Source organism: Gymnogyps californianus, chromosome 1, assembly GCF_018139145.2.
Source record: "Gymnogyps californianus isolate 813 chromosome 1, ASM1813914v2, whole genome shotgun sequence".
NCBI lineage: Eukaryota > Metazoa > Chordata > Aves > Accipitriformes > Cathartidae > Gymnogyps > Gymnogyps californianus.
The window spans coordinates 161,861,541-161,878,974 of NC_059471.1; the positions used below are offsets into that span (position 1 = coordinate 161,861,541).

The 17,434-nt window shown below is 50.4% G+C and overlaps 2 protein-coding genes across 3 annotated transcripts; both read left to right on the forward strand.

Moving 5' to 3' along the window:
* Nucleotides 1–9,348: 9,348 nt before the first annotated feature.
* Nucleotides 9,349–10,001, forward strand: LOC127018269 (MIEF1 upstream open reading frame protein-like). The gene is made up of 2 exons (XM_050899787.1): nt 9,349–9,408; nt 9,748–10,001. The coding sequence occupies exon 2, from the start codon at nt 9,774–9,776 to the stop codon at nt 9,984–9,986; it is 213 nt and encodes a 70-aa protein (XP_050755744.1). The 5' UTR covers nt 9,349–9,408; nt 9,748–9,773; the 3' UTR covers nt 9,987–10,001.
* A 102-nt stretch (nt 10,002–10,103) lies between these two features.
* Nucleotides 10,104–17,120, forward strand: MIEF1 (mitochondrial elongation factor 1). Of its 2 annotated transcripts, XM_050899774.1 has the most exons (5): nt 10,104–10,167; nt 11,958–12,106; nt 12,266–12,446; nt 14,468–14,730; nt 15,830–17,120. In XM_050899774.1, the coding sequence occupies exons 2-5, from the start codon at nt 11,963–11,965 to the stop codon at nt 16,634–16,636; spliced, it is 1,395 nt and encodes a 464-aa protein (XP_050755731.1). In that variant the 5' UTR covers nt 10,104–10,167; nt 11,958–11,962; the 3' UTR covers nt 16,637–17,120. The 2 variants fall into 2 exon arrangements, with proteins under 2 accessions (XP_050755731.1, XP_050755723.1); XM_050899766.1 differs by lacking the exon at nt 10,104–10,167 and having other exon boundaries at nt 11,893–12,106.
* Nucleotides 17,121–17,434: the final 314 nt, after the last annotated feature.

Sequence of the window (17,434 nt, forward strand, 5' to 3'; positions counted from 1 at the left end):
GGCCCTAGAACACCCTGCTTTGGCAAAAGAATGCGTGGACTTGCCAAAAATAAAATAAAAGAAAAAAAGAAAAGAGCATCTGCAAAGCTCCTTTCCACTCTGTAATTTATAAACAGCAAGTAATAATGAACTTTTTGTAAGGATAAATCAAATGTACATTCTGAAATCATTTTCTCTGTAAATGGTTGGATTTCATTTCACCCTTAAAGGGATGCTTAAAAGGAGGAGATAAAAATAAAAAAATTTACAAAGTATGAAAGGAAACCAAGGTGCGTGTGTGTGACAGCTTTTATTTCTGATCGCCTGGCAGAGGGGCTGCTGGAAAACAGAGTGAGGGAAGTTGCTTCCCACCTTGGCAGGACCGTGTTCCTGAGAAGGGAGATTGAGGAGGAGCCTGGCTGGTTTGGGGAATGATTCCTGATTTTGTGGGCCCAGGTCAGACCTAATCTTCTGCATGTTAGTGAGTATGAGCACGTAAAGGCACACGAGCGGGGAAAAATGGCTGCCAAGCAGCTCTCAGAAGAGCTGGTGGATGTGGAAACCAGCATCACCGCTCATGAAATGGTCCCTTGTCACCATCTTCCCTCCCTTGGATGCATCCACTTTTTCAAGTAAAGTCATGGCAACCCTGGAGCCTCAAGTTAAACCTCCCCACTGCAGAAACATCTCTCTGCTGGCTGACTTTCGGCACAGTGCATCAGAGAACATGACCTCCTTGTTTTAGCTTATTTTTAAACCTGTCTAATGTAATTTTGGCTGTTCCCGTTCCTCGGTATCAAAGCCCAGTCCTGCTCTGAATCCTCCTAAGCATCTGGCCTCAGCAGTGCCTTTGGCAAGGGCCTTTCACAAGCTCATGTGCCATCTACAGCTATTTCACTTTTACCTTTTTAAGTGTCTTGCACTTCAGGGTCATTCCTGGTCCCATTTAGAGATAGTGACTGTAAACATCATAGGTTAGTTTCCTTATAATCATTAGATCCAGCATATTCCCTCTTCTTTCTCTCTTCCACATCAGTCTAATGTTTTAAACTCTCCTCTCCAAGTGATAGAGGAGCCAACAAGGAGAGGTGCTATGCTGGACCTTGTTCTCACCATGAAGTTGAACAAGGCCAAGTGCAAGGTCCTGCACGTGGGTCGGGGCCATCCCTAGCACAAATACAGGCTGGGCGATGAGTGGATTGAGAGCAGGCCTGTGGAGGAGGACTTAGGGGGTACTAGATGAAAAACTGAATATGAGCCAGCAATGTGCGCTCATAGCCCAGAAAGCCAATCGCATCCTGGGCTGCATCAAAAGAAGCATGACCAGCAGGTTGAGGGAGGTGATTCTCCCCCTCTACTCTGCTCTTGTGAGAGCCCACCTGGAGTACTGTATTCAGCTCTGGGGCCCCCAGTGTAAGAAAGACAAGGACCTGTTGGAGTGGGTCCAGAGGAGGGCCACGAAGATGATCAGAGGGCTGGAGCACCTCTCCTATGAAGACAGGCTGAGAGAGTTGGGGTTGTTCAGCCTGGAGAAGAGAAGGCTCTGGGGAGACCTTATAGCAGCCTTCCAGTACCTGAAGGGGCTCTACAAGAAAGATGGGGAGGGACTCTCTATCAGGGAGTGTAGTGATAGGATGAGGGGTAACGGTTCGAAACTGAAAGAGGGTAGATTTAGAATAGATATTAGGAAGAAATTCCTTACTGTGAGGGTGGTGAGGCACTGGAACAGGTTGCCCAGAGAAGTTGTGGATGCCCCCTCCCTGGAAGTGTTCAAGGCCAGGTTGGATGGGGCTTTGAGCAACCTGGTCTAGTGGAAGGTGTCCCTGCCCATGGCAGGGGGGTCAGGACTAGATGATCTTTAAGGGCCCTTCCAACCCAAACCATTCTATGATTCTATGATTCTTGTGGAAGGGTCTCCATCAAACCAGAGACTCACGTTGTGCATTGCTTAATGCCTTTCTGCTGCTTCTGTCTCTGGAACAAAGGGCCTGGAATAAACATGCCACTCAAAATTAACAATTAAAATTTTCTATTAAGAATTTTTAGTATTCTTAGTGATCGCTGTATTTTTGTGCCCGAATAGGGGATAATCTAAAAATAGGTGATTGCCAGAATGCCTGAACTTTCAATTTTTCAAGAGGGGAAGATAAGTATATAAGCTTAGGCCAATGGCAATTTCGCAAGACAGTTTAAGAAATGAGAGTTGACTAGGTCAAAGGTTCTCCCATGTTGTTTTTCTTGCCTCCAACATGAAATCTTTTACTGACATTTATATTATTTCAAGAAGTAACGTAAATGGCATTTCTTCAGTTTCTTGCGAGGTTTTAAAAGAAGGCATGGACAGAACCCAGGACCTTTTTTTCCTGGAAAGCACAAGCTTCCGCTGCAGGAGCTCGAAGTGCCTCTCTGAGCGAGGGGTTGACTCTTCCGCAAACCAGCCTGTGGTGGAGACCCTCATTTGCAGGAGCAGCACTGGTGGTCAGCCAGGCACGGGGGGCACGTGGCTCCACCACGAGCCTTGTATACCATCCCTCAGAGGGTCCCTCAAGACATCAACAGGGATCTTGGTACGTGCAGCGTGCATCCTGGGTATGGATATGGAGCCTTAAGTGCCATATTGAACCAGGAGCATACAAGCCATCCGACACCAAGTAAATCCTGTGTGTTTTGCAGAATTTCAGTACCCCAACAGGTGTTACATGGGGAGATGCACCACGGAGGGGCTCTGGCATGACCTGCCTGGAAATAAACTGTTTCTCCCAGGTTCTCACTGTATGTCAGGGATGCCCAGTGCCCATCAAGGGCGCCGTGCAACACTGCTTGGTGGGGACCGACGCTGTGGCAGACCCTCCGTCTCTGGCTCATGGAGGGGCTGGCTTCAGCTGATTCCCAATCGATGCCTGCAGCAGGTTTGCTGATCGAGGGATGGACATGCTGTTTCCAAATGCCAGGGTGCTTGGAAACAAAGTGACTTCAATATAAACTTACAGCACCTTTTAGAAAGCTGGAAAGGGGATACCAAGAGCCTGGCTTGCTGGCTGTTTGTTTTTGTTGCTCGGATACATTTGTTCCCTGTGTAAGGGCACAGCTTAGTACGCTGTTTAGCAGGGACAGTTAATTTTTAACTATTAGTCCAATTTTATATTTTTTTTTTTAAATCTCGTTGCTTTAGCGGCTCAGCTGGGGAAGCAGTGAGGTCTCAGCTGGCCGGCAGGCAGCCCGTGGAGCAGCCACGGAGAGAGTCACCCCAGCCCTGGAGAGCGTCACCAGCAAATGGCTTCATGCTCACGTGCCCCCAGCTGCAGGCGCCGGCTGCCCTGCTTTCCAGAGCACCACGACAGAGAGAATTTGGCCGCAGCCACGGCAGAAGGGAGGCATATTCTTGCTCCTGGCAGTGGCAACTGTTTCTGTGGCTCACAGGCACGCTCATAGCCCCGCTGTGTCAGACCTTTACCTGGGAGCAACCTTTGCAGGGCTTTGCTCTGTCGCTGCAAAACAGCCTCAGAGGAGCCGTGCAAAACTGTCCCAACCGGAGAAAGGGCTCCGGGTCACTGAAGTGACAGGCTGACATAAGGAATATAACCCACAGATGCTTGGGAGAGGAGCCTGGCTTGGGGCCAGGCTGCTGCAAGCTTTGCCTTTGTAGCTGCAGCAGGGACAAGCACGTCAGCAAAAGGGTAAAAGATCAGCCCACTTCAGCTAATGTTTGGGACGTTACTGTAAGCACCGCCGAGAACCCTGAACATAAACCCCCACTTGGAACTAAGGAAAATTTGGCAATCCTGCCATTTCCAGCATTTCTGGGTGTGCTTTTTTTTTTAAGCAAAGTGAGAAGAGAAAAGAGTCCTTACCGTCTTTTGAAATACATTATAGCTATGTAAGAATACAAATCTTTCAAGGCCATCTCTCTCCTCACCCTGCCAAATGAAATACAAAATAAAATTCCATTGTTTTACTCTTATGTTTCCTGTGCCTTACGGCTTGAACCGTGGATCCTCTCGGCTGAGGTCCATCCCAGTAACAATTTAATTCGGGAACCACACTTCACCTTTCTAAAAATAAGGAAAACTGAGAAGAAGAGCAACTAAGCTGTGCTGAATAAAGATATAAAATGACTTCTCCAGGATCTCAAATTAAAGAAAATATGTTACCCAGAGAACGTATAAAATCAAATATTATAAGCCTGCCTCTGTGTAGCAAACTCTTTCCTGGTATTTTAGCCCTGTTCTACAGTCTGGACCTTTTCCAGAGAGAGAGCAACAAATCATCAGTCATATCTTTTTTTTTTTTCCCCTCAGACACTTACTAAGAACCAGGCACACATGCAAAAATAAAAGAATGTAGAAAACATCTACCCACTTCTGTTTGGTTCCCAGTGTTTTTAAAGCATTTGACTCAAACCGCTATCCAGAAGTGAATGTCAAACTACTGCAAAACCAAAACCAGACAGATTTCCCCAAATGGGACAGAAATAAATCTATCTAAGGACCCGTGACTTAATGGGATAAGATGTGCAATAGGTGCCTTCACCTAGAAAATGAAGAGAAGCAGCAGGATATAGCAGCTCTGCCCTTCTCAGGCTGTATATATGTACATGGGACCAAACCCCACATGATGCTGGGAGTCCAGACGCCCCTTACACAACCCAAAATCCCATGTTCATGCTGGGAGGACCTCATTGCAGCATGCAGCGGGTGGAGGAGTACAAAAAGCCTGGGGTCAGTGTGTGCAGCCCTGCTTGGGGGGCCAGTGCCACCAGCTGCAAGCTCTCCCCTCTCTGCAGACACTTCTACTGCAGAAAGCCCACAAGGCTGTCAGTGATGCAAAATTGCAAGGATAACAGTGCTCACAAAAGCAGGGTCTCTGAGTGGCTCTGGAAACCTTCTGCAGCACGCAGCTGGTGCAAAGTGAAAAATGGAGGGGGGAATCTTACTAGCCAGGGAATAATAAAAAAAAAAAGTCCCCAAGAAGCCCAGCCACAGGGAAATTTGTTTGAAGAAACACGAGTCGTGCTGAGAATGAAGGTGCGCATGGACCAATTGAAAAAATACAGCAGCATTTAAAATTTGTTAGGTAATAAAACTGAGCTTCCTCAGTGATCGTCAGTGCAGACCCTCGCAGCGGCGGCAGCAGCTCTGCATCGCACAGGAGACCGCTCGCCGTTGCCAGTGTTTGCAGCCCCGCAGGCTGCAGGGCTGGAGATTGGGGAGCTGAAAAGCCCCACTTCAGCAGCAGTGGGGCTGGGAACCTTTCCTTTCTCCCCCCCCGGCAAAAACATACCCTGAGTGTGGCTCCCCGGAGTGGCTAGTTACTCTCTGTTACTAAAATCTGGGTCTTGGCTGTAAATCAGGAATGCCCCTTGAAAGGCGGCTGTGTACAGGCGGTCTCTCCTCCCTCAGCATCCGTCTTCCTTCCCATGTGCGCTCAACATCAAAGCTGCTGGGGGTTCAGCGAAAGAAGCCACCTGCACCACCCTTGGCCCTCTGCCCCTCCTGGCTCATCGCAGCCAGAGAGCAGGAGCCCAAATGCCATTATTCCTTGCGATTGCTCGAGAAAAGTAAAGAAATAGGGCTGCAATGAAAGAGAGAGCTGCTGAACGGAGTTAGACTGCCAAAAGGCCTCTTGCAAGGTCCATTTACTAGAAGATATTAAGGATATTAAGCCCAAACTCAGATGGCATTGGTGGGTCACTACCCATCTTCCCTCGCGCATTTTGGGATTGTTTTCTGGCTCCTGTAAGAGGCCAGCCTTCTGTTTCTAAGCACAGTTTTTTTCCTGACCCTGCAGAGCGCCTCCAAGACGCCATTTGCAGCTCTGCAGGTCACGTTCACCTCCCTGCTGCCCAAGGAGGGATTGCTGGCTGGTGGTGGGCAGCACAGGGATGTCTCCCCGGCTGGGAACGGTCCTGCCCTTGCAAAATGGGTGATGGGAAGCCCTGGGGATGGCACTTGACTCCCAGGAGCAGAGGCTGCAAGTCGGGCTCAGAGGCAGTGGTTTGCTGCTTTTGGTGGCCATCAGAGCTGGCAGCAGCGGCCGCTTGAGTGGGAGGACCGGCTGCAAGCGTGAGAAGACCAGCAGAGGAGTGGCGGCTCTGGAGAGTCCCAGGGAGGCAGGGGACGGGGGGGATGTCTGTGCCTTACCCCACATAACAGCGTGGGTTATTGTGTCCTGTCACCCATGCTGCCTTTGATATTTCACAAGCTCACTTAGTCATTTGGGGAAACAAAGGTCGTTATTGTTCTCCAGGCACACAGCTAAGGTGTGCTCCCTTCTCTCCGTCTGCACTTTGCCCCGTCGGGGCAACTAATTTCCCTTTCTTGCAGGGACGCAGGCTGGAGTCACGGGGGGCACCCCATTCCCAGTGGGTCCATGGGCAAAGAAGCCACCAGGCAACAGGGCTCTGCAGGCACCGGGGCACCGGGGCCAGCATCCCATCAGGGCAGCGCAAGTCTTTGGGGGTGTTGGGTGGGTCCCCACCGGCGTGGCTGTGTGCGGCGGGTCAGCAGAGGAGCCTGCCGGGTTGGGAAACACTGGAGAGACGGGGGACGTTGCTTCACTGTCTCAAGGCAGAGTTCAAGTTTACAACCCCCGGCACGTCACCAGAGGTCCAGCGCTCGCACGGCAGCTGGGATGGCGTCGGTCACATGTTGCTCTGCCGTTGCGCTTGCCCTCCTCTTTGCAAGAGAGAAGGGGCAGGCTGACCACCCGTGCCCACACGGCGTGGGCGTGGGGAGCCCACATCAGGCAGTGGGCACAGCGAGTGGCCTCCCCGGAGGGGCCGGGGCAGTTTGGAGGCACGCTGCGTGGCGTGGCTGGAGGAGTTCATAACACGCACACGCAGCTGCTGGCGAGGGGCCCAGGAGCTGGCGGCCAGCCCGGAGGGGGGAAAAAAACAGAGAAACACTAAAACAGGCGCAACCCAAGGGGGCCAGGCTGGGGAGGGGGCGCTTATGGAGGCCTGCACTCCTTGGCTGCCATGGTGGGAGGGCAGCAAGGACAGCCCGTTGTTGCGCAGCCTGATCCGGCAGATTCCGTTCATAGCGCATCAGGGGTTTGCCGCACATAGCTGCGCAAGTTTTGATCCAGACTTGAGAGTTTTGGGGACTGGGCTCATCAGCGCACCTGCCCAAAGGTGACAGAGCCCTGCTGCGAGGAGTGAAGTATTTCTGTGGATCAACAACCCGAGGAGGAGGTAGGAAGCCTGGAGGAAGGTTCAAAGATCGATTTTCATTCTGGCAGAAGGTTAAGGGCAGGGAATACGAATGCTGCCTCTGAGGTCCCGGATAGCTCAGTATATGAACTGATGATCTGGAAACAAAGATGAGCAATATACCAAACATTTTTAAGAGATGACTCAAAGCTGTTGACTCTTGAGGAGATCAAAAAGGACTGTAAGTAAAATGCAGATGTGGCAAATGGGCAACATCACGCATTTGCCAAGGTTTAGCTGGGCACGCGCAAGGTCAGAAAAGAGAAAACAAATTGCACATAAGAATTACAAAGCTCCAGACGGTCTCTAGCAACTCAGGAAAGGATCTGGATGTCACACAAACCCTGGCTCCGTGAGTAGCTGCAGGTTAAAAAAAAGCACATACAAAATATTAGCATGCAGAAGGAAGAAGGGGAGAATAATATGGAAAATATGATAATGCTATTATGTAAATCACTAGCGCAGCCTCTCTGGGAATACTGTCTGCAGTTTAAGTAAGCCTTTCTCAGAAAGGGCTGATTAAGGGCATGGCAGACTCGCTCACAAAGAGAGATCGAAACGATTGGGGTTGTTTATCTCGGAAAGGAAATGAACAAGAGGAGATTGGCATGGAGCGAGCCAGGCCAGAGCTTCTGGTTTTCTTCCTGTTCAATTCTATCGCTGTCATATCTGGTGTCGCTGAGAAGTGCATGAAGTGATGCGGCTCTCCTCTGTCACACACAGTTTGCTCTTTCTCTCACCCTCTCCCCCAGGGGAGGCATGGCACATGCGTTTATGTTTTATATTTTGGTAGGATCTGGGGAGGAGGAGATGGCTAAAGAGGAATAATTATCCCCAGAGTAGGCACATAGTAGAGAAGGCAAGAATGGAAAAGGGGAATTTGCACTTGGACAGAGGGGTGGAAGGTCCTGGCTTCCGGAGGCTCCTTCCATCTCCTCAGGCAGACCCAGGAGAGGCTGCCAGCTACTTGCCCTTCTCCCAGAGCCCTTGAGACTTCCAGACCAGGCCCCGGGGTTCCTTGGAGATAAAGATAAGGAGCTTGAATTTGATAAGTTATTCTGTAAAAAGCATCAGGGTAGTCAGAGGTACCTTCAGACATGCAGCATTAACCCACTGCTCTCTGTCTACCCTGAAGCACCGAAGAAACCTTCCCTATTTACCCCCTCATTACCCTAGGCAGGCAGCATGCACAGCCAGAGATGACTGTGACAGCCTGTGCTGTGGATGTCGACTCGCTGCAGCGTGCTGAACTCTCTCCTTTCTCACATGAAGCCGCTTGATGGCATTTAGTCCCGTCAAAGCCAGAATGACAAAAGGAAATACTTATTAGTGCTCCAGCTGTTCTGGGCCGTGGGGAGCACGCTCGCAGGCACATGGAGCCGCCGAGGCCAACAACCCAGCCCGTTTCACCACAGCACACGAAGCCCAGGCTGCTAACGAGACCTTCCATGGTGGAACAAGCCCGGTGTCCTGAGGTGTGTTCAGCGTGGGTGCCCACCCTGGCCTCGAGGACAGCTGCAAGCCTACGGGGGAAGGGGAGACTTCTGTCTCCGCCGTGGTGACAGCTCAAGCCAAGGTGGAAAGCGGCTGCTCCACCCTGGGCTGCCCAGGCGCAGCCTTGGTCCCTCCAGGCCGCACCGTGGGGGGGTCCCACTCACCCCCTGCTCCCCTCAGCCCTTCCCCACAGCCTTTCAGGGTGTCCCCGGCCCCCACCCTGCCCCAGCCTCTTCCCCACAGCCATCCCTGCTGAGGAAGCCGGCTCGTCACCGAAGTCGTCACCCCTTGAGGGGCACGGCCCCCTCAAACCAGACCAGCACCGCGCCCGGCCTGCCCCGTCCCAGCCCCAACTGGGAGCAACCGGGGGCGGCAGTCCCCCTCCCCGCCGACAGGGGGCAGCCTCCCGGCGCGGGCGGGCGGCGCGGAAGGTCCCCTCCCGCTCGCCGTACGGCGCCGGCAGGGGGAGACAGCGCTGCGCCGCCGCCGCCCCCGCTGGGGCGCGCGCCGACCGGAAGTCCTCCGCCGAAGGGACGGTTTGGGCCCCGGGGAGCTCGCGCTATGATTGGCGGGGCCGGGGTCACGACCCGGAAGCGGATCGGCCATGTTGCCGGGTGACCCCGGGAGCGGTGCCGGGAGGGAGGCGGTGGCGGGGTCCGCTGAAGGGAAGCGGCTGCCGTGAGGGACCCGGAGCGCCTCCCCTTCCCCCTTCCCGGTCCTTCCCGGTGAGTGCGATGCGACCGGTCCCCGCGGGGCCTCCGCGGGCTCGACCCCTGCCCGGGACCCTGGCGGGGAGCGGGTACTGCGAGCGGCCCTGGGGCGGCCCCCCGTGGGAAGGGCCAGGCTGCGGGGCCCGCCGGTTCCCCCGCGACAGGGCGTGCGGCCTTGCACCCTTAGAGAGCCCGTTATCCCCGGTGCGCCGTTAGAGAGGCTGTCCCGTCCCTTCCCGGGCTGCAGAGGACGGCGGTGTGTGGGGCCAGGGTTGGAGAGGGAGGCGGCGGCCGGTGCGTCCCTCGGGGAGGGAAAAGCTGACTCAGATCCCGCACTTCGTCACGTCTCTCTAGGTTGCCTGTCCACGCACCCGTCCCCCATGGCAGCGTGGTCCCGGGAGGCTGTCCTGACCCTCTATCGGGCTCTGCTGCGCCAGGGCCGTGGGCTGCGCTACACCGACCGGGATTTCTACCTCGCTTTCATCCGCCGTGAGTTCCGCAAGAACCAGGGGCTGCAGCGGCTAGAGGACAAGGAAAGACAGTTGGAGAAGGGGCAAGCTTTCCTGCACAGCAAACTCGGGGGCCTGGTTTAGAGATTCCCTGTAGCTCCTTCTGGCCCTGCTTACTTCCCTCTTCTTTTCAAAATCCCCTCGCCAACCAAAAGAGATGATTAATGCTCCCTGCCCACCACTGTCTTGAAGAAGTCTGGAAGGTGCTTCCACAGGCACACCAGGAGAGCTCTCCTGTTCTCTTTACAAATGCATTAGGTCACAGGTAGGTCATTTACAATGATATAACCATGTTCTTCATGCTACTATTACGGTTAGCTTTGTGAAAGTGCATTTTTTTTCTGCCTAGGGATGAAGAGTGACTGGATTCCTGGTTCATCAAGGCAGGAACATTCCTCCTGAGACTGTAGCTTGGCCTTAGAAAAGCCCAAGAGCAGTTTTAAACCACCCAAGTCAGGCAGGCTCTGAACCTTTGAAACTGACTTAGAAAACAGATCTTGAGTCAGGTCGGAAGTTTCCTGGTGTTTTCATGTAGGTTCACTGAGGATCCACCTATGGGTACAGCGGTGGCAAAGTGTGTTTTACATGTGTAGCTGGTCAGGGAGACTCTTTAAATTTAAATAACAAGATCAGGTTAAATGGGAATTGGAGTGTCATGGTTTAACCCCAGCTAGCAACTAAGCACCACACAGCTGCTTGCTCACTCCCACCTGGTGGGATGGGGGAGAGAATCAGAAGAGTAAAAGTGAGAAAGCTCGTGGGTTGAGATAAAGACAGTTTAATAAGGAAAGCAAAAGCTGCGCACGCAAGCAAAGCAAAACAAGGAATTCATTCACTACTTCCCATCGGCAGGCAGGTGTTCAGCCATCTCCAGGAAAGCAGGGCTCCATCACGCGTAACGGTTACTTGGGAAGACAAACGCCATCACTCCGAACGTCCCCCCCTTCCTCCTTCTTCCTCCAGCTTTATATGCTGAGCATGACGCCATATGGCATGGAATATCCTTTTGGTCAGTTGGGGTCAGCTGTCCGAGCTGTGTCCCCTCCCAACTTCTTGTGCACCCCCAGCCTGCTCGCTGGTGGGGTGGTGTGAGGAACAGGAAAGGCCTTGACTCTGTGTAAGCACTGCTCAGCAATAACAAAAACATCCCTGTGTTATCAACACTGTTTTCAGCACAAATCCAAAACATAGCCCCATACCAGCTATTATGAAGAAAATTAACTCTATCCCAGCCAAAACCAGCACATGGAGGAAACAAAAGTACATGTGTAAGAAAATATTAATGCTCATGTTATACGTGACTTGTATGAGAGTCAAACCCACCAGCCTTGAGGGCAGGAAAAAATGTCCAGTGAAAGCAAGGGAGCTGTTTCCTTTGTGGTGCATTGTGGTCTCTACTGTTGATTCTTGGGTGTCTTTGAAGTATCTGGGACCAGCCATTGTCCAAAAATGAGTCTGTGAGTGGATGCTCTGAGACTGCCTGTCAACTCTTGGGAAGATTCTGGTTTGTTATGGACAAGCAGTTGACCATCCCTGCATCGCCTTTTCTGTGAGCAAAATTACACGCATTAGATTGAGAATAAGAAAATAAATTGGCATTAAAAAACCCCATGCTTTGGTTGAGAAACACAAATTAAAAGGAAAAGACCTGAATGGTCATAGAGTTTTACATAATATACAGGATTTTATTGCAAAATGTTGCTGAAGTAAATCTTACTTTCTTTTTTAAAAAGCATTAGGTGATTGCACAATTAAACCTGCTTCAATGATTAGAAGTCCCACATCAAATTTGGGATGTTTTTCTTCAGGTTATAAATGGAGCTGGAAGCAAAGAAATGCTGTGATTGCAGAGCTTGGTCAGTACTGTTCCGGGATGTCTGGGAATAAGCAGCTCCTCGAGGGAAGATAATTAAAGAGGCTGCAGAGTTAGGTGGTCCCTTCCTATGGCTCTGTGCTAAGACCCCAAGAGCCGTGAGTGTGGGGTGGAGGAGAAGGGAGTGAACCATTAGGGCTGCATGTTTTGACCTGTTTGTTTAATGCTCCCACTCCTTCCAGGTGAGATGGCAGGCGCTGGGCACCGCAAAGGGAAAAAAGATGACAACGGCATCGGCACAGCCATCGACTTCGTGCTTTCCAACGCCCGGCTTGTGCTGGGCGTGGGTGGAGCAGCTATGCTGGGCATCGCGACGCTGGCCGTGAAACGGGTGAGTGAGCGTGCGGGACTGCCGGGTGGGACCTGAGCACGGGGGCACTGGAAAGAAGGAGTGGGAAACAAAAAGACCTGGGATGCTGGCACTAGGCTGGGTAAAATGCAAACGTTGCGTCCTTAACGACTCAGACTGTGCCTGGTGATGTTGCTTTAGATGTACGACCGGGCAATCAGTGCTCCCAGCAGCCCCACTCGCTTGAGCCAGTCAGGAAAGAGAAGCTGGGAAGAACCAAACTGGCTGGGCTCCTCCTCACGCTTACTGACCCAGGACATGAAGACTAACCTCAGCCGCTCCCTGCAGACCCTTCCCACGGATCCTTCGGCCGCAGACACAGGTAAGGAGCAGGGTGATACTCCTGCATTGCAGAATCATCCGGGCCCATAAGCCCCGTATTCATTTAAAGGAACGCAGGAAAGAGAATACTCTGTCTAGCCCAGGATTTTAATGTTTTTCTGTTAAGCAGGTCTACTGGTAACTTCAAGAATTAGAAGTCAGATTGGAAACTAGTGAATAATAGTCATCTGTTTGCATTCTTCGTTCCTTTCATGACTTTATGGTCTTAAACTTTATTCTCCCTCAGTCTTTTCTCTTTCAAGCTGAATACTTATCTGTGCAATCTTTCCTGATAAAAAGCCATTCCATTCCTTTCAAGCTCTTTGTTGCCTTTCTTTGGAACATTCCAGTTTGTTTGTGTCTTTTTAAGAGGGGAATATTCAAATTGTGAATGTACTAGCAATTTATAACAGTATTTTCTATATTATTTCTACCACTTTCCTAATAATTTCTGTAACGCTGTCTGCCCGTTTAGTGCTGCTTATCACCGAGTTAGTCTTCATCAGGCTATAAAAACTGACCTGCAGTCTTCTTTCTGAGTGGGATAAGTAATTTAGAGTCTGTCAGTGTTTGTTATATTTGTTTGGTTGGTTTTTCTCACTGGTTTTACTTTCTATCCCTGGTCACTTCAGGAGATTTACACTTGGAGATTTAAAATAAAAATCAGGATCAAGCTTTTAACTTGATTTCCAGATTCTCTGCAAGAAAGTCAGCTTCAGGATGGCAATGGATTTTCTGCTGAGGAAATGTTAAATAACTAGACAGCTGTGTTAAATGGGGTCTAGATCATTTGATTGGAGTTCCCAAAGATGAGGATTGAGGAATAAAACCATTGATGATGGCGTCTTGCATTCTTGACTTAAATAAATTAAAACTTAAGATGGAAAAATAAGTTTTTTCATGAACAGGCAATGAAGCCTGGTTCCCTATTCGCGGGCTATTTCCTTTTCAGACAAAACTTCAAATCTGTCCAGAAGACCCCAGTGGGACAAGAGACAACAGTTGCTGAGGTTGGGCGAGACGGGTCTGTGCGCAGCTTGGTCAGCCATTCTGCATGTGCTGCGTGGCCAAATGCCTGTTGCCGAACAAATGTGCAACAGCTGATTGCCTTAATGGGGCCACTGACTTGGGGGTTTCTCCTGCACCTGTTAAGTACCACAGCCCTTCCAAAGATCTCTTAGATCTGTAATTCTTCCTTAATTCTCATTAATAACTTCTGAAACTCTTGGTCCATATTAACAGAAGTCTGAAAGATAGACGGGAAGCATTGACTTACTTCTTTAGGAAACCAGTCAGAAAAAAAGGGGCTTAGAGAATCTGTGCAGGTTAGACATTGCTTAATAACGCAGATGGCAGCGTAAAGCATTGAATTGCTGTATTATGCCTAAGAGTGTGCTCTCTGTTCTTCGGCCAGTGAAAGTTTGAGGGAAGTTTTCATTGGGGCTATGATTGCCTGAGCTCTGCTGGCCCCAAGATCTGTCAGCTCACCATCCTGATAGTTGTTCGGAGTCTGATCAACACTTATTTCATTTCCAGGTGGCATGATTTTCTCTGATCTCATACCCTAGTCAGGACTGGGTTTTGCTGATAATTTGTAAAAATCCATTATAATGTTAAAAACTTAATGAGATTGTGAAGGTTGTTAAAGAGTGTTTTATCCACTGGTCTGGCATCATGTTGAAAGCTTCTGAACTGGTAACAGTGCTGAATTTTTGATGAAATTGAACCGAGGTACTGCCCATGTAGCCACTAAAATTACTTCCTTGTACACGATGTTAGTCTTGTTCTGGCTAAATTCCAAATCTAGTAAATGGTTTTCAGCTGGTTTGATGCTCATAGTAGTATCTTTTGAAATTTCTCAGCACCTCCCTTTTGACTGGTACCTGTGTAAAGCATGCAAAATGTCTGCTGAAAGCTTTTTGAGACCTAGGAGGCTGCACTTCCGCGCTGCAGATTTTCTTCTGCGGATCACTTCACAGTGAAACACTACAGACGATCAACAGTTTTCCTTCTGTCTTGCAGACTTTTTCCGACCCACAAAGCCCAAGCCATCTGCCAAGAGGAGTCAAGTGGAGCTGAAAAAATCCCGCCTTCGTCTGTCTCTGCAAGAAAAGCTCTTCGCTTATTATAGGAGGAAGGTAGCTATCCCAGCGGATGAGCAGGCTCGGGCCAAGCAAGCAGCCGTGGATATCTGTGCTGAGCTGCGCAGCTTCCTACGTGCCAAGCTGCCGGACATGCCCCTGCGTGACATGTACCTCAGCGGCAGCCTGTATGATGATCTGCAGGTAATTCCTGGGGCCGCATGATGGGTCATTATTCAGAAGGCTGACTAGGCAGGGGTGTTTCAGGCTTCCCTGTTGGCAGTGCTGGCTCAGCACAACGTTCCTCTGTAATAAGGCTCCTGGTGTCGCCTTTCCCACCATGGAGCCAGGTGTTGATTTCTGCAGTACTGTTTGAACAGGCGTGACCAGGCTGCTCTGGCGTTGTCTGCAAAGCATTTGCTTTTTGCTCTTTTATTTCTCCGGATTATCTCAGCCCTTCTTTCCTTCCCCTCTGTCTCTCCCTTTAGCTGTGTTTTTCTTGCTGTTTTTCCGGTAGACCTCTGTTTTCTCTCTGTCCCTTGTATCTCCTTCCAAATACATGATATTCCCTTAGAACTCCTGTGTATTCATGTAGGTCTTCCCTACTCTTTTTTTTTAATGCATGACAGACCTGGATTGGACAGCAGTCCCTGCTGCATATCTCCCTGATGGCAAGATGCCCATGGCTATAGTGAGTGATTCAGAGGCACACTTCTTTGTTTGAGTCAGAGCTCTGGAATGGAGTGTCAAGTGTCCAGTGAAACTTAGATCTGGGGTCTTAATCACATTGGTGAAAAGGGATCTTTAATGACCTTTTTCCAAAGTGGCAGACGGGGTGAGGGCAGTACCTAGTTGTAGCATGGGATAATTAAACCATGGCAACTTAAGCTTGTCTAGAATCTTAATACTCTGCCTCCTGTTTTAAATTATCATGTGGTGTTTCTGTGCCCTGGGCCAGCTGCGTCTCACATCCAAGGAGTGGACTTAGAACAATAGGAGGCAAAATATTTCATCTATATGCAGTCCATGTCAGGTCCTGAAGTATTTAAAGATCTCTGAATAGTACATACCGTATAAGGACTATCTTGGGTTATACCTTGGAGTTATCCCACTGATGACGGGAAATAGTCCTTCAGAATGTCTTTTGACAAAGGGAGGCTGTGAATCCCATGCAGAGAGGAGAGTGAGACAGCTGAATCCTTATTCCAAGTTCCTTTGAACAGAAGCCTATCTAAAGGTGGTGAATAAAACTGAGTGTGGAGAGGCAAACCTTGTTCTTACCGACTTTTCTCTCTTGTGAAAGGTAGTGACAGCTGACCACATCCAGCTCATTGTGCCTCTGATGCTGGAGCAGAACCTGTGGTCGTGCATCCCCGGGGAGGACACTATCATGAACATTCCTGGCTTCTACTTGGTGCGTCGGGAAAACCCAGAGTACTTTCCCCGTGGGAGCAGCTACTGGGACCGCTGTGTGGTGGGAGGTTACCTTTCCCCCAAAGCTGTAGCAGACACCTTTGAGAAAGTTGTAGCTGGCTCCATCAACTGGCCAGCAATTGGGACTCTCTTGGATTATGTGATCCGTCCAGCTGCTCCCCCAGCAGATTTGACACTGGAAGTCCAGTATGATCCAGAACGGCATCTTTTTATTGACTTCCTACCATCCCTGACACTGGGTGACATCATCCTTGTGGCCAAACCCCATCGATTGGCCCAGAATGACAATTTGTGGCGACTGAGCCTGCGGCCAGCAGAAACGGCTCGCCTCCGGGCCCTGGACCAGTGTGATTCTGGCTGCCGTTGCTTGTGCCTGAAGATCTTCAAAGCGGTATGCAAGTCAAACCCAGCCCTGGGTCACCTCACTGCCACCCAGCTCACCAATGTCATCCTGCACCTATCCCAAGAAGAGTCCGACTGGTCCCAGGACATGCTGGCTGATCGCTTCTTGCAGGCGCTGAAGGGGTTGATCCGCTACTTGGAGGCAGGTGTCCTCCCTAGTGCTCTGAACCCCAAGGTGAACTTGTTTTCAGAGCTCACCCCCGAAGAAGTGGATGAGTTGGGCTATACCCTCTACAGCTCTCTGTCAGAGCCAGAGGTCTTGCTGCAGACGTAATGGGGCCTTACCTAGGGAAGTGTTGATAGGGTTTAGCCAAGGTGGACTTTGATTACTGCGAAATATGTCTCCTCCACTTCTCTCTCTCTCTGTGTCTCCTTTTGGTTCATTATTATTTCCTGCTGTGGAGTTGGTGCTCCCACTGAATTTCTTGGTGCTACTGGTCCATTTCCACCATCTCTGCCCCAACAGGTACCCATTGGCTAGGGAAAAAGAGGCTAAAACTGCAGGTCTAAGATCTTCGCATAAATTCTGCTGATGTTTGAGTGTCTACCAAAAAATATAAAGCAAACTATGCACTTCTTTCTCCTGTAGTACACTTACTGCAGCGAGTCCATTTTGGTCTGAAGAAGGTGGAACTGGGCTGGTAAATCCAGTGACGATTTTAGCAGACTTGCATTGAGGTCCTTTCCTTTCCTCCAGTCTGACTTTGCCCCGTGTTTCTTTTTCTCTGCTGTACCACACTGTCTCACTTTCCTCTTCCCTCCCCCCCCCCCCCTTGGTCCCTTTGACCCAGTTGTGCAGGGCAGACTGAGTGAGATGTTTTGGATAGGGTTGTTTTTACTATTTCTGAGTGGATAATGATTACACTGGCAGTATTTAGGGCTGTAGAGCTTGGAATAGGAGAATGCCCATGCCCATGGCTCCTGCTCCTATGGAGCCTTCTCATCCTTTGCAAACTGGGTTCAGGAGTAAGGGCTGAGGCTTGTCCAGTCTGCTGTAACACAAACTCCAGTATGGGCAATTCTCACTGAAGCTGTTGTAGGGGAGGAAGAAGCCTTTGTGGTCTGGCTATGT